Source organism: Drosophila sechellia, chromosome X, assembly GCF_004382195.2.
Source record: "Drosophila sechellia strain sech25 chromosome X, ASM438219v1, whole genome shotgun sequence".
Classification (NCBI taxonomy): domain Eukaryota; kingdom Metazoa; phylum Arthropoda; class Insecta; order Diptera; family Drosophilidae; genus Drosophila; species Drosophila sechellia.
The window spans coordinates 17,087,925-17,114,061 of NC_045954.1; the positions used below are offsets into that span (position 1 = coordinate 17,087,925).

A 26,137-nucleotide genomic window follows, 5' to 3' on the forward strand; every position below is an offset into this window, starting at 1 on the left:
GAACGATGAGAGCTAATATAGGTATATGGTATATAGGACATATCCTTTAAGCCGGTCCTTTAAGCCGGATTGTTAAATTGGAGAAATTTGGCCTTAACAGACATTTCAATACCAATTCTAAGTCGGTAAGTCTAAGTGAATGCAAAGTGTTATTAGCCTGCCTGTATGCACTTCCAATTAAACCAATGTTTTTGGCTTATCCTAGAATCGTGCTAATATACCCCAAGTCCACGACCCACGGGGCGTATACGTGGCCAACAGTACGCATAATTTATGTGCAAATGACTGAAGTTGTTGCCGGCATTGCTGTTGCTTTTGGTCTTGCTCTTGGTCTTGCTCTTCCTGGCCCATTGTCGTCACATCGACTCTTTGTTGTTGGTCCTTGGGCAGGACGCCAAATGCAGGCGCTTTGTGAACGCGTTCACAGCTCATTAAATGCCCATTGGGGGAAAGTGCGGGACTGGGTATGCCTCATCCGCTGTATTATCGATTCAAGAGCTGCATTTGCATTTCGTATTCCGGATGTAGGATGTCGGATTCCGTTTCCCTGTCCCCGGACTCGAGTTGCGGCTTTGCGTACTTTCCCGTAATTTTCTGTGATTACATCTCGACTGGTTTTTCGATTGTTCCATGCCCGACCAGCGAATGCGCCGAGAAAATGCATTGGATAATGTGGAAGACTCTTAAATATATTTCTTATATTAAATAGTCATGTTTTTGAGGGAACAAATTAATTGCATTTCGCCTTGGGCGTCTTTCGATGGGACTTAAACTATCAGTCTGCCTTAAATGATTTTTTTTGCCTTTGTGATGGTGGTAAAAAGAGAAACCTTTTTGCCGATTTCAATGGACTCTGTTTGCTTGTTTTTTTCCTGCTCCATTTAACTGCAACCAAAGCCGACAGCTGACAAAGCCATGTTCGGATCGGATGGGTTGGTTTCTGTGGGCCGGACTGGGTTAGGATGCATCTTTTATGGGCTTCCACTCTGGAGAAGATGCCACTGACAAGTGCATATGCTTGAGCAGAGGATACTTTGTTATTGTTGATTTTACCTCCACGTTGTATATTCGTGTGTGTGTGTTCCTGTGTAGGTGTATGTGTTTGTATTTGTATTTGTATTTGTGTTTGCCTTTGCGGTCGGACCACAAAGGATTGTTTTCCACGTATCCGTGTCCGTATTCCGTAACCTGGCTAGCCATGATTGCATTTTGCGACTTGGCCTGCAGTTGATAACTCACTTTCAGGATTAATCCACAAACTGCCAAAAGAGGAAATATTCAACCAACATCCTGGTCTAACCATTTTATTTTCCCATAGCAAATAATGACCCAGCACAAAGGATGTTCGAATGACAGCAGAAAAAGTGCTAAAGGATAATGATGTGGAGAAGGAAGTAAATGCCAATGCAACCATTAAAGCAAAAAATAGACGAAAAATGCCCGGAAGTCAAATCTTTCTACATGAATGCAGAAAAAAAACAAACAAGCATGCAATGTAAAATAATATTAGACACGTATCTGTGGAAAAACAATTTTAAGTGCCGATCAATTTGTTGAAAAGTATCTTATATCTGTTGAGGGATAAATAAATTCACCATTTCATTTGAAATTTGTCAATTTTTGTGTAAACCTTTAATTCTAGAGCCAAGGAATATTTTGAAAATTTCCCAACTGCTGAGTGGAGTATGTAATCGAGATAAGATTCTGTAAATATTTAAGAGCAACTATTATGAAACTTTTTAGTGTTGCATAAAAGGGTTTTATGTGCCTGGTCAAAAATTCATGTGTGAGACATTGTGGCGGTTTTTGCAGCTGCATTTAATGGCCCACCATAAACATTCTCCACTGAACCCGTACAAAAGGGCAGGAATTTCAGAATTTCTGCATTTTCGCCGAAAATGGGGCTTTTAATGCCCGGGCTGTCCAAGTCGTCAAGTACTTAATTGGATTTCCGGCGGCTGGCCAAAAAAACAATGACGAATATGTGGCGACAATTGTGATTGCACCGCATTCGACGGCAAGCTGCTGCCCGGCGATAAGATTGGTGGCCACCAGTGGGAGAATCAAACTATGAACTCTTCTACGCAACAATGGGCATGCCAGTATTGAAAATTGAGCGGGCCCTAAAAAGTATGCTATAAAACACTGAGGAATATAGCACTGTTAACATTAAAAGTAAAGGATGCATTATAAGCCCTTCCACGGAACAAAAGATTGAATGCTAGATAGAGCCCCGAAAAGCATGCTATACATATATTCTAAGCTCTTAAGTGGGATTTTGTTGCTTAACTTCTCTCGCACAAGTTATTAAAGTTGTTGTACTTGGTTTGCCTCTACTTCTGCGACGATGAATAACTTATTAAAATCTCTTTTGTTTGCATTTCACTTAAAGCCGCTTGCAATACTTATCTATATATTTACTTCAAAATGCAAAGTATCCTGCCGGGCCATGTGCTTCCTCAAAGGACGAAATGTTCGCACTCTTAATACAAAATACTAATCGACTCTCTCAAGGCGGACAGGCAACACGACCGAGTAATCTAATGAATCCTTGAGTCCTTGAACAGGCGTGTTGATCCATACTTTTCGGCTGTCAGCGCTTAACTAACTGTCGGCTTTTAATTAGAAATTGCACAGAAAAAAGTTATAGCCCTGGGCCGAGAAAGAGGAAGAATAGGCGCAAATATTACGCAAACCAGTGGATATAGAAAACGCGGTGGGAAAATGGAAAAATTGGTAAATGGGTAAATGGGGGGAATAAGAACGGGTAAGCATTTCAAAATGGGTCTCCTGCGGCCCGGTGGAAAAAAATTATTTGCAACACTGAAGGCACAAGCGGAGAAAGTCGTTATGCTGCACAGAAAAAACCAAATTTAAATTCATATAATTTTATTTTTTATTTCATTTTAATTCGCAAGCACGACAGACAAAACTGTCCCAATGAATGTAAATTTGTAAGCTCTTAAATTCTTTATTTCATATTTATTAAAAAATAGTTTAACAAATTAAGCAGTATTTATTGAATGAATTAGTATGGCCTATAGTTAAATCGAAAAGATATTCAAGAATTTATTTCTGTGCATTGAAAATACAGAGAAAGGGAGATAGAAATAGGGAGTGATAGAGAAAGGTACACAAAGTTTTTACTGCCCACACACACACACACAGCGACACACATGGAGCGAAAACTTATGTCATTATGATGGACTTTTGGTCCTTTGGCCATTTGTCCGGTGACCATTGCCACCCAGTCGTGGCCCACATTTCCACATTTCCCTCATGCGTGGCTGACAATTATTAATGAAAGGGTAAAAACTCTAACCATTCAAAGCTGAATAGCACAGAGCTTATCCTTATCGCCACTTTTGCCCGGCATGCAAAATTTATTGTCTACTTTTATTTATTGATCCAAGTTTGCGCCGCCTTTCACTTTGGCCATCTCCAGCGTCTTATCGTGGCCACAAATTGCAGCGAAACTTCATGGGAAAAGTTTGGCAATTCCTTGGATTCTTGAAGACATACATATGTTACAATCGAAGGGATCGAAGATTTGGGAAAAAGTGCAGACTTGATTGGGCCCGCATAGAATGTACAATTTATTTATGGAAATAATATATCACAAGTAACCCATTAATTTACCATTTAAATCAAACGGGCTATGGCCATAAAGCCAAAGAGCTATGTTCAAATTTTCACAACCCAGTCACATTTCACAAATGAGGATAATTAAAAGCGAATCAGGGGAAAGTGCGCCTTAACCCGCTGAGCCCCTTAACCCTCTACACAACCCGTAATCAGCTACTGGAAAACTTTTTCCCCCATTTGTCGCCAGCCGAAAAGTTTGTCAGCTTAAAATGAGTTTAACAACTGGAGAAAGGGTGAAGAAGTGAATCAGTGAAACAAATTTAATTTGGGAAGCCCTAACAATTTTATTTTCATATTATTTTCTCTTATTAATTTATATCCGCTACTTCCGGCACAAGAAAAAAGGACAACAAAAAAATGAGGTAATAAAGAACAGGACTGCTTATTTATGGGCGAAGATTTGCCGGAAAATGCTGGCGGGGAAAAGCAGCGAGAACCCAGGAAGCGGCTGCTTTTGATGGCATTGCCGCAGGACTCTCGATATGGCAATCGATATGGCAAATCGAGTTTGTGTTTTATTTACGGCCGAGACCCGAAATAATGAAATGCCAATCGAAAGTCCTGGAAAGTGTCACTCCCCCACTCAATTACCCGCTTTTAGGCTGAAGTGTATAATTTGGAAATTTATAAACTGTGAAAACTGGCCCACGTTGTTTTATTTATGAATTCGGGCTAGGAAAGGGATCAAGGACGAAGGACTCTATATCTGCGGCGCGTCTGAAAGCAATTGAATGAGCGTAGGAAAAAGGAAGCCACTTAATCCCATCCATTCGTGTCTAGAACCTCTGCATTTCCCACAAAGACAAACACTAAGGCATTTGCATACTTAATTAACTTGACTAAATTATTCCAAGGACTTTGGTGTCGAATGTAGCCAAAAAGTGTGGTCGAAATGTCGGCGACAAATTGGTTTTGACGCTCAGATATACCGACCGTAAAGTATAAATGACATTTCGATACATCGCATTATTATTATGCATCCAATTTATCAGTTAAATTAGAAATCAATCCATCTAATTGGTATTTGTATTCGTCACTATCAAAGGCACAATGAGTAATTAAATTGTTCAGTTTAAATGCCAGCACATGTCTTTTGTGTAATTAAGCAATAAATATGGCACAAATAATCTAATAATGTGGCCAGAAATGCAAATTGAGTAGATTTTACAGGTAACAGATCCTTTTTCTCACCTCGTCCTTGGGCACCAGAGTCACCTTTTTGATGGTCGGCGCACTGTTGTTAACAACGACCGTTTCCCGTTTCAGCGATGGTCGTTTTAGGGCCGAGTGCGGCTTTTGTATCTCCACCATGATGAAGCTGTGGCCGATTATTATCACGCGGATTACGCACCCGTCAAAAAATAAGATGAGATGATGCGATGAGATGGCTTATTAGTTTGCAGGCTGTTTGCAGCTTAGACCTCTGAGAACTGGCCAAACTGTTGCCACTTTTTTGGGTAACTAAAAATGCTCAAAGCCATTTTTGGCCAAGAATTCACTTAGACGAACAGCGCCTTTTGCTGCTGCTCTCGCTGCTTTTGCTTTTCCCAAGTCAAATGGCTCATTAATCAAATAAGAATGGCCATTATAGCATGCATTAGGTGTACACATGCAAAAATTGTGTGGCAAAAATAATAAAAATTGATCTAAAAGCGAAATTTAAAATTTAGAGCGAGTAATCAGAGAAGTATGGTTTATTTTATTTTTTATTACAATGCTTACAAAAGGAATAGTGCAAAATAGGTAAATTGTTTCGATAAATTTATATATATATTCTCTCAATTTATTGCTCTTAATTTATTCACTTATCGTTGCTTTGAAATTATATTAAGATATATAGGGATGTTCTATATTTACATTGACTATTGTGATATCATATATATTTAGACCACCTACAGGTGGTTTTCTAATCCCTTCAGGTGTCATACGTTTTTTTTTTCAGTGTTTTGTCTGCCGCTTTTTCATGCCTTGACTTTTGGACACACATACGCCATGTTGTGCGTTGGGCATTATCTAAATTAGAGATGTGCGTCGTAAAGATTTTCCCGCACCATTTTGCACCAAGATTTTTCCCGCCTAATGCCGTCCTTTGTGTGTGTGTGTGTGTGCGTCTTTTAATGAGCTGTTTATGCAATCATCAGGCCCAAAAACCTTGGCGGCTTTTTGGGCAATAAATTCTGGCTGCCTTTTCAAACCCCTCAAAATTTGCATAATCGCGGCGATGTCAAGCGACTTAACCTGAACGCGTCCGCATAATGCGACCGACGTCATGATTATAATGATGTGCTATCCCGTAACTTTAAGCTGTTGATTCAATTTGCCGGCACTGTTTGGTGCCAGATAAACGACTTAGTCGCAGAGCGCCAAAAAAGAAGATTTCAATTGAATCCCGGATGGCACGCACACGTGGTGAGGCGGAAGGGAAATCTTTGCAGAAAGTATTAGCATAAAACTGAGAAAACTGGCAAAACTGGCAAGACTGGAAAACTTCAACAGCGCCAGCTGTTTTGGCAGAGATGGAGCAAGAAAGTGGGATGAAAGGAAAACTTTTCGAAAAACTTGGCCCACATTTGCAATTTGCATATTGTTCGCCAATGGAAAGGCGGTCAAGTGGGCAGGATCCTATGCAAATGTTTGCGACGACGTACAACACTGCGTATGATTGATGTGGCCGGTCGGTCAGTTGCTTACATAGGTTTTGCGCCCGCTTTCTTCGCCTTCGCTCGCATTTTTTCGGGCAATCAATTTGGTTTCTGTGGCTCTCAATTTTAAACCCCTTCTCGTTTCAATGGCCTTGAACCATCTTGTTGAATTTTCGCCAGCTTACTTTTCGCACGGTTCTCTGTGTGTGTGTGTGCAAAAACAGGAAACTATTTTGGCCAAAAGGACGGCGCCATATTCTTAGTAAGCCAAAGTCGAAGAGTTTCCGCTTGTAAAACGGGGAAATATTATTTTGGCAAGTGTTCGTCAGCGGAAGTTGCTAAAGGTTAAATACTTGCATCGAGAACTCAAATATTTCGCAATTATTTCAACTAGCTTTGTAGTAGATTCTGAAAATAATTTATGTTGCAAAAGCAAATGAAAACATACATTAAACGAAAGGTATATTTCATACGTATACATCGAAACGAGGTATATATTTTTCACTCCATGCATCTGACATTTGAGATAGCTTCAGCACAATATCACATAAAAAGACAAGCTAAAGATGTCTTCGTCGTGCAAAAGTGCACTGTGAAATTGAGATAATAGCCCGAACCTCGTATTATCCTTAACCCCATCCGTCTGTCGTATCAGTGGCCAATCTCGGGTGCTCCGCACTAACCGAAGCACTGGCATATATCAATGCCAAACACACACATACACACACAGCCAGGATCTGAAGCTGTGTGCAAACAGTGAACATGGCCAAAAGGAGCACTGCCAGCGGGCCAAGATGGGAAAGGAAAAAAAATAAGGACGGCAAAGGCAGCAAAATATACAGCCCTCGGCTTTAGGTTGGGCAAACTTTTTGTCTTCTTCTGTGGGCCAAGATGGAGCGCATAAATAGGACGGGTTTTTGTGGGTGGTATACTCGTATATGTACGGCATAGGTGATATAGTTTAGTATATGCAGTATAGTAGCACACTGGGCATGCATTTTAAACAGCTGCTGCAGTCTGACGATATGAGCACGGACTTTGATACACTTTGCCCCGATTGTCAGCTGTTTGTTTGCATTCTGCTCGTCATTCAGCAGGAAATTAAAAATGTCCTCATGGATTTATGTGCCTGGCACGCACACATGCTTAGCTGCACTGCAAAAAATTATGGTTCCCTAACAAGGTTTCCTTAGTTTCATCAAAATTGAAAGGATCATTGGTTTTGTTATTTTCCTAAACATATTGGTTACTAAATAAGCATTTTAATGATGATGATTATTTTATATAGATCTTTATATACATATATTTATATTTATATAGCTTATACATATGTATATTACAATTATTACTTATTAGTTTCCAGAATTGAATTCATTATTTTAAATCTTAAGCTCAAAATATTTATGTGTTACTTTGAAACTTAAACAAAAGCATTCATTATTCTGTTAATAATTTAATAAAGTACATGCTTATTCATCCCATATAATTGTATTTCCTGGCTAGCTTGAAATCTTAATTAATCTTGAATATTAAGAAAAATGTATTATTGCTACTTTTCTTCAGTGCACTTTTTAATGGTTATTTATTTGTTGTTTTAGTTCTTTCTTCTTGTTTCTCTGTGTGGATTGTTTTGCTTTCATTGAGTAAGTAAAACAGAACAGGATAATTTCAAGGAGGGGTTAAATGGCGTAACGAACACACATGCAATAACACATACACACACATAGCAGCAACAAGCGCAACAACAACTACAGCTGTTCTATATATTTTTCTTTGTTATTTTTTGAGCAACTTTCCCCGCTTTTCCCACCTTTAATGGATGATTTCTTGTCACAATATATTCCCTCTGTGTGCTTTTTGCGGTCTTGTTCTTCGAGTTGATTACATTTTCCTGGGCTACACTGAGCGAAAAAATGGTCAGCAAATATCAAAATAATAACAACAATAGAGAGAGTCGAAGACGGAGAGAGTGAGAGGGACGAACGCGAGAGAGCGAACGCTTCCGTGCGGAAGTCAAACGACGACTGAAAGTGAAAATGAAACTGAATGCCAAAAACTCAATGGCGGAGCGAAACAAACGGTAAATTCCGTCCGCCATTTCTCTGCTGCGTCTGCGTGTGTGTGTCCACTGTGCAAGTGTGTGTGAGGTGAAGCAGTTCGTTGTGTCGGTGTTCAGTGTGCAGTAGTGTGCGTAAATGGGGCCGGGCGTTTTTATTGTTTACGCTTCACGAACACACACAGCACACTCGCACACATACTCCTGTGGATTTTGGGCGCCAAAAGATAATGGCCCAAATACAGCTGATCGAACGAATGGAGCTTTTATTGTCCTGGCTGAGCTTTTTCGCCGGAAGAAGATAGCTTTTTAAAACAAAGTTCAGCTAAGTGATTTCTTTCAATCAATTTACTTTTTCATATGTTTACTAGGGATCAATACATAGAGTTTCATTGATCTGTATTTTTTTAAAATTATTAAACTTTGCAAGCAGTTTTAGGCTATAAACAGAATTGTACAAATCAAAATATGCCTATTCACCCAAGTTTAAAACCAGTTTTAGTTCTCTGATTATGTTTAAATTTCTTTTACGTTGTTTTATATATTTGCAAAGCGTAATTTTAATTTTTTTTTATTAAAAGTAGTTGTCATTAAATGGGATATGACTTATCTTTTCATCGTGATGCCAATATAATTTTATCATTTAAAATTGAATTACTTAAAAGCCAGTAGATTGAAACAGCTTTAAAGCTGCTAGAATTCAAGACTCCTCTAGAAGACCTTTTTGCAGTGCTCTAGAGCTTTAAACGTGAAAAATCCCTTTCTTTCGGAAGCTTTGAAAAGTCGCAAAAGTCCTGCAAATAATCTAGGCTCTTAGGAAAGCTATTTAAGCCTTCTGCTGATAAAGTTTTTCCACACCAAAGCTCCCAAAATCCATCTACCACTCGGAAACTTTTCATAAATCGTGGACTTTAAGCCACACAATTCTTGCGCCAGCTTTTAACTGCGTTTTTGGCATAATCCTGCTGGTTTTTTGAATATTACCCCAAAAAGTTTTGACCGCAAAGAAATTAATGCTGTAAAGCCGATGGAAATGCGAATGTGGATGTCCTAACTGTTTGAGTGGAAATTTGAACGTGAATGGGCGGCGGTTTGTGGCTAAAATTGCTTACGAAGCGCCTGCTGACTTGAGTATTTTACAATTCACCGCATATTTCAAATGCAGGACTCGCAAAGCCACACAGAAACCGCAAGGACATTCCGCTGACTGGGAAATGTGTGTACACTTGGCGTGTGTGTGTGATGAGGGGGCGGCATCAGAATTTAGCTGGGAAAAGGGGGCAGTCAGCCATGATGTAAAGCCATCCTGAACACATAAACCAATCCAATTCGTGCTCACCTCAATCGACTGTCAGTCCCAAGAACTCGATTAACATGTATTTTCCTTTTTGCATGTCTATTTCTTTTTTTGCCTTGTCACATTGGCGTGGCAATGTTGCAAAATTAATGCGATATCCAATGCGATTACAGATGTGACAACAACATGGGCAAATACCCAGTTGTACAGGCAGAAAAGTGTTACAACCACTTGAAGTTGGTTTGGCTCAAAGTTGATTTACAATAATCGCCATCGACAAGCGAAATGGCAACAAATAACAGATGTAACTGCCAAAGCTGTTGGCCATAAACACCAGCTGCCAAACAGGGTGATGCGGATTAAAATCTATTTTTAATCTATAAAGATAAAGGGCGTAGGCATCAAGGGTCATAGATTGAGTGAAGCATTTCGAAAGAATCTTATACTATAACCTTATAATATGAAGTTTTTCTATACGCAATAAAACTTTAATCTTTAAAGCAAGTAGTAAATGTTATTTTCAGCCCAAGAAGAAACACCCTTTTCGACTTTTGGTGGCAGGTGTTTCTGTTCTGTATGTAAAACACACAAATCGAGGCGAAAACGGAAAACAGACTCAAAGATGGTCGGCGTTGAAGTGGTAGATATAAAGATTCCGTTGACCAACTCTCAAGAGCATATTTATATTTATCGATGGCATCACGCACACAGCAGCATCCACCTATGCATATATGAATGTGGATACGTCGAATAGTGTTTACAATCATGGCACTTGAATAGCACAAAAGCTATGCTTTAATCCGATATTAAATGCAATTTCGCTCTATTTCTCCAAGACGACTATATGTTCATCAGAAGATATATTTATTTATAAGAATTTCTTTTAATGAATTAAATTTGTGGTTAGCATATTTATAACAAATTGTAAAAATCATTATGTGAAACTCCTTAGTAAAATACAATCTCTATAAAAGCCAATCAGTTTTCATACTGAGATCATAGAAGTATCACTATTATTTTTAACACAACTGTGCCTATAGCGAATCGAAAATATGGCTTGTGGAATAAAAGACGCCTCGGAGGCCTTGCAGCTGGGATAGGGGCTTATTAAAAATGTATGCCGTAAAAATTTCGCTTCATATTGTGGGAAATGCCCCTGAATATTTACACGCTTTTCCGTGCCGCTGTATTTGTATGGGGCTCCTCTGTGCGAGTGTGTGAGTGGTTGTTCTTGTGCTCGTAAACAGGAAACGGAAATCAGCATGCAGGCGCACGCAGCAACAACAACAAGAGCGGCGTGGAAAATCAACATCAGCAGTTGGATTATTGTTTTTCCGAGGCACTCACATTGCCGCGGTTGCTTGTGGCCAACATGTTTAATAACCGCACGACCGCAGTGCCGCGTTTTTAGCCCCAAGCCTCCATTACCCATTGGCCAAAATGGCAAAACTGGCCAAATCAACACATGTAACTAGTGGCAGGAAATCGTGGAGTGGCGGGCTTTGTTTTCCATTTTCCCCCCAAGTTGGCCTGGTAATGCTCGATGGCCATGCAAATATTGTTATGCAGATGTGGATTGACTGCGATCGTATATGTTATGCATAAATATATGCGCATGTTTGTGGATAAACAGTAAATAACCAGTTGATGAGGTCAAAATCAAAGAGGACATAGATGTCTTTGGTCTAGTGGGAACACACTTCTTGTTTTCAGTGTAAAACTACGAATAATGTGTAATTGATAATTTATTCCGGCGATAATAAAGATCTCTGTTAAATTTAAGATGAACAAATTCATTTTTATGTACATATATGAAGCCATCTATTTGCTCTTATTGGAAAAATGTATTATTTGTTTGCAAAATTTATGGAAAACAAAACGGTTTCTGAAATATTCCGCGGAACTTTCTCTATTTTTCTATTTTATTGTGCAGATATGCGGTTTACATAAATTATTTTTGCAATAACAAATATTAATTATGGAATTAAATATTTATTTTGCGAACATCCCATTTATAAAAAGTGGGATAAGCAAGCAGAGATATTTATTCAGCGATTTAATGGACCAATTTTGAACTGCACAGAATGGTGGCCATTTGAGCCTTAATCGTTATTCGCTTGGCTTCAGTTTTGGCCATAATCGAATGCAGCTGGCCATCACAGTGAAATTCAATTTAAATGGGAAACTACATTTTTGCAGCGCGTGGGAAAATGGCTGAAGTTTGTTGCAGCTAAAATTAAATTAATGCCACATTGGTATGCGCATAGAAAATGCGACCAAAAGGCAATAAAATAAGGACAACGAAAATAAGGACCAAAAAAGAGGGAGATGGGTATACAAAAGAAGAAAGAGACAGGCAGCCAAGTTAATTTATGTTCGAGTCCTTGCCGTCCTTATGCCTCATGTTGAGCCCCAAGTTTTGGAGAGAGTGTTTTCTAAATATGATGTAAAAACGAGTGCCAATACAAGAGCACACTCACACACACACACACACACACTAAGGCAGGGAAAACACACCTGCACACACGTTCAGTCCGCTTTGTCTTTGTGTGGGTGAGCAGAAAAGTTTTGCCACCTGCGTTTTTTCATTTACATGAGTAAGTTTCCACATTAAGCGCAGGGAAAATGAAAAGAAAAACCAGGCCTTCCCCATTTTCCACTACCTCGCGACTTTCCTCGCAAAATTTAAAGTTAATCCCAACGAACATTTGTGCGGTACAAAAAATTCAAAATTTAAAAAGCTTCTCTGCTCCAATCCATTTCAATTTTTGTTTAATCAGCGTTAATTGTGCGTTAAATTTATAATCGAATATTTGACAGTAATTAAATGAATTACTCTGAACACAAACACACACACACAAGTGCATAATTAAATGAAAATCAGACATAAATTGAATTTGTATTTCTATTAAATATTAAACAGAATATCAGCATTCTTTTTTTGTTCAATTTCAATTCGGGTGAAATCAAATGGAATTTCTTGATGACTTCACTCAGTCAGCTGGGCCAAGAAAAAAGGCGAAAGGAAGATTCTCTGAATTGTCTCTGGCTTTATGTACACTGCAAAAAAATAAACAAGAGATTGATATCTTGTGGAATACGAACAGTTGAATACTTCTGCTATTTGTGTAGGCAATAGTCGCATTTTGAGTAAGTAAAAATGCCTATTCCATTGCGCGTTAACTTCTTTTGAATTTTTTAATGGTTAAGATATTTCTGAGAACTGAGTCAACAATTTTTTCTGGTGCATTTACCAGCTACCAGAAAGTTAAGCACATCTCTTATGCTCGCTCGGCGAATGTGAAACCAAAGTTAAATAAATAAGCGGCAGTTGATTAGGCAGCATCAAGGGGGCGGATGTGGTGGTGGAATTTGGTGGCCGAATTCCAGGTGAAGAGGCGCCTCCCCACAGCCAACGCCACGCCCACCTGCGCATCTGCCTCCGGCCAACGCCTTATTAAGTTAACACAAATGCTGGTAACTGGATGACAGGGACGTAGGATTGGGAATGGGGGCTTCTGCTTGTGGCACCTGTAACATCTTGCGAGTCGCAGATGGTTGCGCACTTGAATAATAAGCATCTATTTATCGGCCTAGACAGTTCGCAGAGCTCTCCACCTCCATTCGGTGAGATAAGATACTCATTTTGCCCTGTATCCTTATGGTTATTAGGGATATATTGGGCAAGGAATAGATACGGAACATATATTTTAAAAAAACCTTGCGGAAATGCATGTTTAAGGTTTAAATTTATACAAAGCGAAAGCCAAAGCATTCCGCTCAAAAATTGCGCATACGACATGTTTCCCCACATAAAATTATGCGTAACTCTTTGTAAATAAAATGTGTCAAAACTATTTATGAACATAAAAGTTTTTCCACAAGCCCGCTAGCATTGCGTTCAATTCACTTTGCATCCACTGTGTGTAACAAAATTTGTCAACACTGCGTATGCGTAATGAACTTTGAAACTTTGTGGCTTGGCAAACATTAAAATTAATTTCTAAACAATTTATGTATGAGCTCTTGCAATGATATTTGTGAGTGCCATGAATTAAGGATTGGCTTTAAATTATTTCATCCGTTTAAGTTCAATAAAGTTGGATTTCATCGGCAGATAATAATAAACAGATAAATTAAAATGTCATTATTTAACGTTCATAACGTTTGTCACAACTTTTTTTTTCATTTGTATTCCTGTGTGTCTGCCATTGGCGGGCCTTCAATCTATAATTTATTATAATTTTTATTATTATTATTGTACTTGTAGTTGTTGTTGGTCCTTGGCAGCTTAACGCGAATTTAATTTGCCATTTCCCGACGAATTTTCCGATGGCATCGTTAGCAGGGCGCTTATTTGTTTTCCTCCCGAAAAATACTCAATTTTTCTCTCAAACAAAGCACAAAAATCGCGTGGGGAATTGTAGAAAGTTTTCGCAGATTGTCGAGTGCCACTAATTGTCTATAACCGGGGGCGTGCTATATGTATATATATATATATGCATATAAAATCATGGATGTATGTACATATATCAAGCGCCACACATACGCTTCTCTGGGGACTTAAATGCCACATGGCGCCATTTGAATGAAGTTTTAAATGTTTGCCGACTTTGTGGCCATAAAAACGAGGAGTGGAACGTGGGCATTAGTGTTTGCTTGTGCGCCCATTATGCAGGCGATCCAAATGCGCTGCACAATTTAATTGAGTTTAAACATCTATTTTTTGATTTTTTTTTCACTTTTATGTTCCGGTGGTTGGCTTTGGTTTGGGCTCTTACAGTTGGCATATTGGTGCCGAAAATTTCCCCAGGGAAAAGCTGCTATCCATCATTGTCTGTCATTGATTCGAAATCTGGCGAAGAAAGCAGCTTTGATAAATTGCCTTCGCATGGAATTGGTCAAAAACAAGAACGGATTGAAAAGATTTAAAGCTGGATTGTTTTTGCTTGTTTAAACAAGGAATGTGAACGATTTTTGTGTTCATTCCACAGCTAAATGCAGCTTTATTTGCTTACTCATTAACAAAAAAAAATTTTGTGATTTTCAAGAGCAAAATATAAAAGAAATAATTGCTTTAAAACATTTAAAAATTCCGTACCGTATCTTTTTAATTTGGTTCGTTGACTAAACTTTTATAAAATGTACAGGTTTAAAGTTACATGTGAGCTGTAAATATTGTATTTAAAGCGCAAGTTAAGTAATCGCTTGCATTTTCCCTTCATTTTCCCTTTGGCAAACTCATGGCGTTCGTTTGCTGCTGGGAAATTTAAATTGAAATGCTATTGAAAGTTTGTCCCGGCGACAGTTACACACATGCACACAAGAAATTCAATTAGAGTTTTCAGTACTTTCATCAGCTGTTTTTCGTGCCCAACTCATCCCCCTGGCCATTTGCTATTTGCCTTCATTTGGCTGATGAGGGGGTGGGTTGGGTGGACTTCGGGCCAGCTGGGGCGTGAAATTGTGCCAAGGCAGCTTTTGGGCCAACTAAGGTTGAGGATGTCCTTTCAAGCTTACCTGCAAAGAAACAAAATGAAGGGTAGGGTATTAAGCACACAAGCAAATATATCTACACGGGTAGTTTGGAAAGAGAAAGCTGGAGAAAGGCCAGCTAAACCAAAGCAAGTCCAGTTAAAGTTTGGCCATAAACACAAAAAGCCAAATTAATCATGACTCGACCAGTCATAAAACTCAGCACAAAAAGTTTCAGGCAGAAGGTGAGAGGATCTAGAGGATATATAACTCCACATTGCAGGTTTACTTTAAAGAACCTAGGGATTCGTTTTAAGTTAAACTAAAAAACATTCATCAAAGCTAATTATTCAGATAGTTATTATTATGAATCCCTCAAATACAGTGGTTTAGTAATCAGCTTTAATGATTTCTTTAGTTCATTTCTCTTCATTTGTATGCTAAATTCCTGTACTGAACCATAATCAAGTTGAAAGTTGTATGAAAAATATGTAAGCCTCAAATAAAAAAGTTAAGTCTAAGCTTTTCCTTTTATTTATATTGCTTTTTATATTAAACCTCCTTATTATGCCTGCATATCTTTCCTTAAACATTTCAAATAAAAATGCCCATGATAATTTCGACCAATTATTGGCCAACCCTTTCACATTCAAGATATTATAAAGAAAAGGAAACTTGTGGAAACTTGTTATTTTGGTTTTGAACTTATACTAACCGGGCTGAAGCCCAAATATCAAGTGGCTGCTGTCGTGTTGCTGTTCCAACTTGAGCCCAAGTGCACGGGGGTCAGGAGGTCGGGATGATACGGCCACCCTGCCGAGTGAATCCCAAAAGGCACTTAGGCCACATGATGAGCTGGCTGACAGGTCAGAGAACCGGAGAAACGGAACGCAGAACCGAGAACCGGAGAGCCAGGTCTCAAGTGAATGGCGTTGATGGGCCACGACCTTGCATTTGGTCATGGCGCTCTCGTCTGTCGTGTCAGCCAGCCCATCAGGCCACCACCCACTGCCTAGGACACCCAGGTAGGTCTGGGATCTGCCCACCCCCACATTCATCCTTCGCCTTCCATGTCCTGTTGACAGTTGCACTAATTGCAAAATGCTGTTGTTTGTTCTGCTGCCATTGTCTGTGGCATACTTTTAGGCAATTTGCATATTTCGTTAAGCAGCAGGAGCGGCAGGATGCAGGACTCACGCGCTGCATCTGCGAGTGTCCTGCTGCATCCTGCTGCGTCCTGCCTTGCAGCTGAACTCCTTCGCTTTTGCTATCCTCGGCATTTTGGGGCCTGGTAAATATTTTCGTGCGACACACTCTAATTGATAACGAAGGCTTCCATTCCACTAATTGAAACCATGATTAATTGGCCAGAAATCGAAATTTGACCGGCGGCTGCATTTCATTAGCCTCTAGAAAACATAAATACTTTGTAGATGTAATAGCAAACAAATACAAAGAATGTGGAATTGAGCATGCGTGTTTTAAAATAAAGTTGTTTTTCTTCGAAAGGTTTTCAAACGTGTGCAGAATTTTCAATCCCTTACGTTGTGACTTAAGTTTCAGTAGTTTTTTTCGAAAATTTCCTTGAGCTCTAATTAAACGAACTACGAAAAACGGCACGAACTTTTAGAAATTTCCTTTTCAGCTTCCGCCCATTTTCTTTCGTCCTACATTTCATTCTCATTTCGAATGCATTTTTCTTTTTCCTGCCTCTTTTTTTTTGTGTAGAAAAACGTGACCCACACACACAATCGTCATTTATTTTTCCTTATTTCCCAGTCTTTCCTCTCTCTTACTCTCTTTATCTCTCTCCCTCGCCGTCGTTTGCATCTAAATTATGGCAATTGAGTGTGAGCTCCATAAATCATATTCATCCTGCACTTGTTTTGTATTCAGAGTTATTTTTTTAAGGGGCATGTGTGATATGATATGATGACTTTTTTTTATTGTACAAATATTTTGTATTAATTTATCTGGCAAAAAGTAAGCAATTATGCCAAAAAATTAAAAAAAATAAAGATTTTATAGAGTTATAAGCTGTCTTTATTACAAATATTCTTTTGTTTGATATAAGTTATTTGAGCCGAAGCTTTGCTAAAGAATAAGTATATATGATAATTAAAATTTATCACACACTATATAATATTATCGTAAAAACTGGTGTGGCACGCAAGGAAGGGAAAAAATATATTCATCAAAAATGATGTATAAAATCGTATACCACTATGAAAAAGTATGTGCCAAGAATCACAAAAAAATGTATAAAAATGTATCATAAAACCTAGTGTGAAATAAAGCACGCGACAAGCGTATTGGCTTCATTTTGAATTATTTACGACAAGTGGTCTTTTGATGTATTGTCATTTCGTTTTGGCCATCAATTTTGGCCATGGCATCGGGCCAAAAGTGAGCTTAACATGCACGGAAACCCATGGATCCTTAATGTCCACCCATCCACTGGACTCCACTTTACTCCGCACAGTTTCTGCTCTTGTGTTTCGATTAATTTTTAGCGAGAAACCATTTATGCGGCGTCCGTTTGTGCCGGGCTTAATTAGTTGCAACTTCAATGGGATATTAATGGAGGGCGAATTTTGGCAGAGTGCAACAGCGACAGACTCATTATGGTGGACAGCGGGAATACGGAATTGGGAACTCGGCGTTCGGCGTTCGGGATCATAATCGTTATGCCCGCTCCGTTTAATTAAACTTTCCAACCCTTGAGGGTTGAAATTGTGGCCTTGTTCGGCTTAATTGCTAACACGCACACACACACACACACACAACCAATACACACGCATACACATAGCAGCCGGAGGACTTTGTTCTAGCCCCAAAAAGTATGCAATAAAAATTAATGAGCGGGAAAATTTTTATTGACGCGCCTTTGGCAATGCATAAATGAATAATGCCCCTGGGGTAAAACATAATGAGCGTTGCTTGAATTTCTATATGCGTGTGTGTGTTTGTATATATATACATATATCTTTGGAGGCGGTTGGAGCCACGCCCCCACAGTAAAAACTAGGCAAACAACGTCATTGTTCGCGCAGCTGGGGCGACTGAATAATCTCGGTTTGTTTGCCAAAAGAATTTCGCCCGCTCTTATTTGTGGCCACTAAAAGCTTCTCTGACATCAGCCGAAGGACATGTTGGGCCAGGACACTCAGGACATGCCATCGCTGGCCAAATAAATGAATGGACACACGTGTGCGGTTCGCGGCGGAAGGAGGCATTGCCCATTGTGCGGAGGGCACAGTGGAATCATAATAGCATTTCCTGTAAACACATTTTTAAGTGCTGTTTTTTTTTAACTGCTTTTTAAATTAAAAAAATTAACATACAAATATGTATTTTGGGATCGGTTCTAAAAGCAGTTCCAGACAATTTTATAGAAAGGGATAGAAAGTTTCTTATGACATCGGTTTTTATATATTTATTTATATATATTTGGAATGCTGAAAGAAATATGTGTATATTTGTTTATATATGATATATCAATATCAATATTTTATAGAACTACAAAGCTATCTTGCTTACAAACTGCTGACTTTGTGTCAATTGTGCGGCGCCACCGGTCTGAGCATAACAAATGCCATCCGCCCATTTATCCAGTGGCCCAGCTGCACCTGCCCCTTCTTGCATCCGTTCGCCCCCTCCGCGCCCCTGCTAATTGCAGTTGGAAAGAGTGGAGCCAGGCGTCAACATTGCGCATACGCCACGTGGGCTGCAGATTTTTGAAAGAGCTCTCGTCACTCTTCAGTCGGAATTCAATCAGAGTGCCTGGCCGTATTTTCACCAGTCATTAGCCGCCAAAAATAGCCGTCTAAAAACACAGAGCACAAGTTGAAAGGCCAGTGAAAGTGAAAAGGAAATGTAGCAAGAGGAAGCTGAAAGGTCGAGAGCAAAGAAAAGGCAACTTCTTTATGACATCAGCCGAGGAGCTGGGGGTGCACAAAAGTCACACAAAAGTTGACCGAAAACCCTGAGGGTGCGTGTGCGATGTGCGATATGGGATATGCAAACTAAACGAAGGCACGTGACCATCGCACAAAAACACACTTCCGAACCTTTGGCGTACAATCTCGCAGGACATTCACGCACACGCAAACGCACAGAAGCGAGTCCTTGAAGAGGCTCCAGGTGGACACGTGTGGCCATTTGAAATAGACTGCTCTCTTAAAATAAACCGAAAAAAATGTGGTCGAGAAAGCCTGGCTACTACTTATCATATAAATTATATCGGATGTCCTTTAGATTAAAATATTTGAAGGTAAAAATTGCCTGTTATGATCGTACAACTACTGCAGGTTTCCATTTCTTTGTGAGTATTTCTTTAGAGTAATTATAATTAAGCTATGAAAAATAGCAAATAAATAATAAGGCTGTTTTCTTATAAAAAACACAAGTTACATTTATTTTTTACCCATTTTCGCATTCCGAGCTTGCCTTACGAAATTCCTCTAAGCAAACAAAGTTGTTACTTTGCCACGTAATAATTATCCCTCCCATCTTCGCAAAAAAGGATGTCTAAAAATAAACTTGTGTCTCGTAAATCGCGTGACCCACGGGCTTACCTTTCCTCTTTTTCGGCGAAAGCAGTTCGTGGGTCATTTGGGGGGTCAAAGGTTGCCTCGTTGGCCGAGTACATTTTTGAGTTAAATACGATGTCTCCTCCGTGCGCCATTTATTATCTACGGAAGTGTCCACCAGCGATTGCGTGTTGCATGCGCTGGCCATTTAGCCAGCCACGCCCACTTTCCACTCTCGCCGACCCAACGCCCACTGAATTTTCACAGCCGTTACATAGTGTTCCCTTCACAAAAACTCACGTAGTCGAACGGTTAACACAACAATTTGCCGAAGGATTTTCGTTATCGCCTTTAGAGGGGGCAAAAATGTGGGGATATGGAAAACACACAGAAAGAAAAAATGTATAGCACTTAAATCTATATTAGAAATGTTCGAATAGAATATAGATGGATCCCAAAGAAATGCTAACAAAGTTCTGCAGTATTTTCCCTTGTATTGAATATAGTTCTCAGCCCGTTTTTTGCAGTGCACTAGATCGAGATTTGTGTTGTGCTAACCTTATTTTTGGTATGTTTTATTGTCGCTTTCCGGGCATCCGTAGCACCTGTCGCAAATTGGCCAGCGAATAAGGGGCGAGCGGTGAAACTTTGGGGACGTTGTCACGTTCTTCCCAAAAATGCTGCAATTCTCCACAGCTTCCACATTTTCCGCACTTTCCACTTTCCATTTCTCATTTGTTTGCAGCCCCCAGATGTTTTGCTATTGTACCCGTTTGGGTTTCACTTTCAGTTGGTGTTTGCCAGCTTGTTTGTTTGTTGCATGCTTTTGAGTAGCGCTTGATTTGGTCTAAAAGCAAATTGGCATTTCCCTGGCACGTTTTTGAATTATAAACGAGTTCACAAAAGGGTGGGTCTTTCAGGGGGTTAAGGGTGGAGGCTTTCTGATTGTGCAGGCCCTCAGTTATGCACACACGTTGAATTAAAATAGGGCAGAATGGAGGGGTTTTAGTGGGGCAAACACGCACAAATCTGGAAATTGCATCCAGGAACTGGCCCCCATTCCGACAGCCATATTGCATCCTTCTATGCACTTTGACTCCTCCTCCTCCCTCGTGACCCGCACCAAATGGCATAGCAAATGAGCTGAAGAAATCGGAGGAGCTGGGAGTTCTCAGGCGGAGAAACTTCCCAAGGCAGGTAATAAAACCCCGGGCACTTTGAGCCAAATTGAACATGGCAAAGTTAAAGTCAACGCAAGTGGTCAAAAATAATATGTAACTAACTTTGAAAGTTTTCATCCCCTTAAACTTAGCCAGCAGAACAGCTCAATTGTTTAATAAAATGATAGTTATTATTCATAATTTTAATTGTAAATGGAGTATAAAAGCCTTTGAATATGTCAACAGTAAATATTTGTTAATATATTTGAAAGTAATTTAAATAGCATACAACTTATACCACCGCTTAAAAATGGAATATAAATGTTGTACATTTATTTTAAAATATTATTGGTTATAAATTACCCTGTAAGTTCTTGGTATGACATAATCCCATCGTTTTGCCATTTTGTCGGCTAGCTTATGTTATACGAATCCATATCCATATATAATCGCCATTATTCTCAGCTGATTGCCATTTGCAGGCACTCAACTTGATTTAGGTCCCAGTCACGCCCCTGACTCCGACTTTCTTCAGCTTTCTCCCACATTCTGCCACACCTTCCATTTTTTTTTCTTTTTTTGAGAGCAATCTCACCCAACTCGATTGGCCATAGAAATTTGCATGAGACGAGAGAAAGCTTTTGGCCCATAAATTCATACAAAATAAACTTGATGCCAAAATGTCTCAACGGCGACACGAATGCGCGTGGAAGTAGTCCGAAAGTATTGAAGGGAGCTCCAGCTGGGGTGGTGACCTTGAAAGTATGATACCAGAAATGGGCGATGGATTTGAAACCGATTTCAAGGCACTTTACTCGGCTCATTCTTTGACACTCACCTCCTCTAGCCCTCACCCTTAGCCGCCACTGACCCACATGCCATGTTTTATACATTTAGGGGCGTCTATTAATGAGTACCACGCCCACGCACGAGCTCCACTTGACAGTCGATCATAAAAAGCATAATGGAGGCATCCATGTGCCGCACATAAAGTCACAATCGAAGACACAAGCCAGGAAATATGGCAACTAAGTTGGCCAAGAAGTGGATGGGATTACTTATTGAAAATCAGGGAATGCGCCAAAAGAATATAACTCTTGTGCAAACTTGGGATAATGTCGTTCAGTCTGTTAATACTAAAAAATTATCCATTGATCTATCCATTGATTTTAGACACCTTAGAAAATAATTCGAAGATCCAAAAAGGTGTACGTTACATTTTTATTTATAATATTAAACAATCTGCCATTACAATTCATAAGAAATAAAGAAAAATAAAGACAATACTAAGAAATAAAGTGGTCCAGTTAAGTGGGTGCGTAACTCTTGAATTCTGTGAATTCTCGACATTGAATTTCTATTGTGGCTGTGATTAGCCAACCCATATATTCAATATTCTATGGCCCCTTTGGCGAGTGAGCGATTGAATGAATAAATCATTCGATTTATTCAAATGCCATATCGATTTCTTAACGGCCAACTTATTCGGCATTGTTGGCCAATTTCCCAACACACACAGTTTGCAACCGATGGCAAAATTAATTATGCGACGCGTTTCACCAGCGGAAGGAAGCCATCCAGGACTCGCCGCAAAAATGGACCAGGACCAGGACAAAAAAACCGACGGGGGCAGAAAGACAAACAGTCGTTGGTCCGCTGGACAGGGGACACTGGCCACGGCACAACTCAATCAATTTCAGTGGGTACCGATGGTGAACCAGATCCCAGATTCCAGATACCACTTTTCCATCCGCCGGTCACGTCACGTCTCGCACACTGGGCAAAAAGCAATCAAACAAGCGGAAGAGACGCCAACCGGAAGTTGCACAGTCAAACTGAGCACAAATGGATTGGGATGATGATGGGTATGATGGGGACCATGGCATAACACAATGATGATTGAGATTGGGACATTTGTCTCGTGTGTCCGGAGCAGCTATCAAATTTGTGTGGAAATATACCTCAATGTATGCGAGTTATTTCTAATAAATTGACACCTTTTTTGGAAGAAAATGTTTTCCCGCGATAAGTGGTTCAAAGAAAAATGTCCCACATTTCCAATTAGATGGGGGCTTTTTCCCTTCGTTAAGTTGAATAATAAATGTTGTAAAAAAAGGAGCTATCATTCTTGTCGGAGCTCAAACTGCATTTGTATTTCATTAATTGAAGGTCGCTTATGATTTTACAGCAGTTACACACCCTAGTAAATATCTTTATTTTCTGGCAAATAAAGAAGGAATTGACCAAGTTAAAAACTTAAAGACTTGCTGTTTTTATTGACTCCATCCCTTGGAAAACGGCGGCAATAAGCATGAATTTGAACATGAGCGGAAATCAATTGATTGGCGCCCACAGATGTGAAATGTGTGTTTTCGCTTGTGCGATTTCCGCCGGCTGCAATTAAATGTGCACGAACTGTCCGTCGGTGCCACGCCCCTGGGCAATCGCCGCCCACTTTCCCAAGCTTCCGCACTTTCTTATTTTCGCCGAGTTGTCGTTCTCCCCGCCTGGTTGAAAATCAATCACTTGTGCAGCTGCCCAAAAAGAAATGCCTTGTCATTTATATCCCCTTTAAATCGTTTTTGTATCCATCAAATGCCCGGGAACGCTGCGATTGTTGTTGAAAAATTGTCGGACATGTTCAATAATGTTTATCAAATGGCATCTCCTTGTGTGGATTGGGATATGGCCCCACCCAAATAAAAAAATATATTTTTCTTGTTTTTATCGTTTCAAGAAGGGAAACTTTGATTTGTTGCTTGATTTTCGCCGGGGGCCACAAAGGTGAGGCGGGAAAATCAGAAGCCAGATAAAATGAAATAAAATAAAGGCGAAAGTGTCAAAGTGCATTTGTAATGGCTTAACGGAAAGATGAAAGCATCCCTGATTTATGGTTTCTTCGAGAAAACCCCTTCTGTAAATCAGGGAATTGAATCTGTCGTCCTCGATGGAGCGGCCATCTTCTGGCTCAGCAGCTCAACAGTTGCTGCAATTTCACTGCGTTGACCTCGGTGGCAATCCACCAGCAAAGCAATTCCTTTCTGGGATGCTATCGCATATAGATATCACTGAAATCCGATGCATACTTCTTGGTTACTTCCCAAGAAAGCGCTAGAGCGACGGAATTGTATCCACCGAGTATACATAATCGTGGATATTTCTATGCCCTTCAGAGGAAGCATCTTAATTCAAACAAAGGCGCTTAAATCTAAAAAGGAATTTAAGCTTTAAAGAAAATATGTGTGGAAATTGAGAATAAAATACATGTTTAAATTTCGAGAAAGTACTGAAAACCACCAGTTGTTACAAAATAAATTCATAAACAAATTTCATATTTCAAAGCCGTTTTATATTTCTTATCAGTTTAAAAAAATATGGTGACAAATTCTGTGTTATTATAAGCTTTTTAGTAATACTTCGTTGTATAATTTCTGCAGTTAAGAGTGTTTAAATATTCAGAATACCAATGCCCAGTGCTTTCGCCTGTCTATATTATTTATTTTTGGGCTTGCTGTGGCAAGTATTCAACTCGACTCGACTTCTATTTGTTCTGTTTGCATTGAATCTCGATGGCTGAAAGGGGCTGTGACTGTGGAGCCAAGTGGGTTGGCGCTTGCTTTTTTGATAAGAGCTCCATCGAGGCAACTCGAGTGTTTGCCCAAGGCAAGCTGTCACTGCTCCTGCTGCGGATTTTACAGCCGGGAGAGTCCTTGATTTACCAGCCATTTCTCATATCGATGCGCTACATTAAATATTCACCAGTTGGCCTTGGCAAGTGTCAAGTTGTGGGGCTTAGTTTTGGCTTTCGGCTCGGCACGGCTCCCCTTTCAATTAGCGTCCAATTAATTCAATTGCAGCCTTGCATTGACAGCTCATCGCTGACATGTGTCGCTACGCGTTTTTCCGCACGCTGGCAGAGGGACCACATGGCGTATGCGCGATAATATTGCGCATACGTCAGCATTCTGTTTACTCATCAGGTAAAAAAAAACTTTCTCTTGATAGGTAATAGCAGCCACATCAACTCAAAAGTTTTTGGCTTGATGGTGAAAGTTTCAGCTAGCTAGCATTTGATGGTATCAAACAGCCCTAACAAAATATCAGCTGCGAACGCGAACTTGAATGAAATTGGAATGCAAATTGTGCTCAATATGTGTTTTAACTAGAGAAACACTGGGATAAATTAGGCCTAGCTCGGTGATATTTGATCAATGGTATCAATATTTAATCAAGTTCATTAAATGCAATATTATTGCCTATTATTGCCCAACTTAAATTGCCTATTTATTTAATTGCGGTTCGATTTCATGGGTTGTGTAAATATTTGACTGGATTAATTAAAGCCTAAAGAGCTGGGATAACCGCATATCCAGGGATCTTCTGGCCCCATTTGATATGCACATCTCTCAGGCAGCCAAGCGAATCGAAACGAAAAGCTGTCACACTAACGAAGCGGCACATCGCACATCCCCCTGCACACTCACTCACACACACACACACACACACACAGGGGTACTCCCTTATAGTCTATCGTAGTCCTGCAAGGTCCTGTGGGCCGGGGGGTGGCACTCAAATCTGTTGGCAACTCAACATACTTCACAAATTGTGTTGCACTTGCCAGCGATTTTCGATGCGGCTTTTAAGTGCAGCTCCAGACGAAATAAAGTGCGGAATACATAAATCAAGCATCAATCATTCATCATCAATCATTGATAAAGCAGAATAATAAATTCGGGAAACGGAAGACACATAAAAATACATGTAAAATATTTAAACAAATAATAAAATCATCTGAATGCCCATCAAGACCAATTTCTTTAGAAATTGATGAATTCAATTGGAATCCCTAAGTCAATAAGCTGCAATTTTTAAATACATAAATACAGTCTTTTCAGGAATTTGTGACGAAGGTATGTGAATAAAATCAACTGAAAGCTGATTAAAAATATTTTTCGCAAGTGCTGTAAATTTTTCCTTGATATTTATGGTTTCAAATTCCATAACTAAAAATGTATATGAACCTTGTGTTGTTTGTAATTTGAATGGCCAACAAGGCACTTGTTTGGCACTTGTTGTGAGTGTGAATGTGAGCAGGTCCTTTGCCATAAATTACGCACACACACATGCTGACATCCTGCTGCTCATCATCATCGGGATCCCATTGCCATCATCATCATCAGCATGGTGGCCATTCAAGGCAGGCGGCAAGTGCATAATAAAATTTGATTATTTTGCTCTGCTTAAAGCGGAAATGAATGCAGCCCTCGCATTCGCACACAAGCGCACAAAAGGTCATACAAGTTAGTTCCTGGTCGGGATTCCAGTCTCAT

General features: G+C 39.7%; 1 protein-coding gene across 3 annotated transcripts in view; it reads right to left on the reverse strand.

Moving 5' to 3' along the window:
- The window catches only part of LOC6620926 (inactive dipeptidyl peptidase 10), a 78,905-nt gene that overhangs the window by 9,256 nt on the left and 43,512 nt on the right, over positions 1-26,137 (reverse strand). Inside the window, exon 1 of one of the 3 annotated variants that reach the window (XM_032725372.1) lies at positions 4,837-4,956. The exons of the other annotated variants lie outside the window; for them this stretch is intronic. Coding sequence (XP_032581263.1) covers positions 4,837-4,956 — 120 coding nt within the window. Of the gene's footprint in view, positions 1-4,836; positions 4,957-26,137 lie in introns of those variants that run through there. 3 annotated transcript variants of the gene reach the window in all.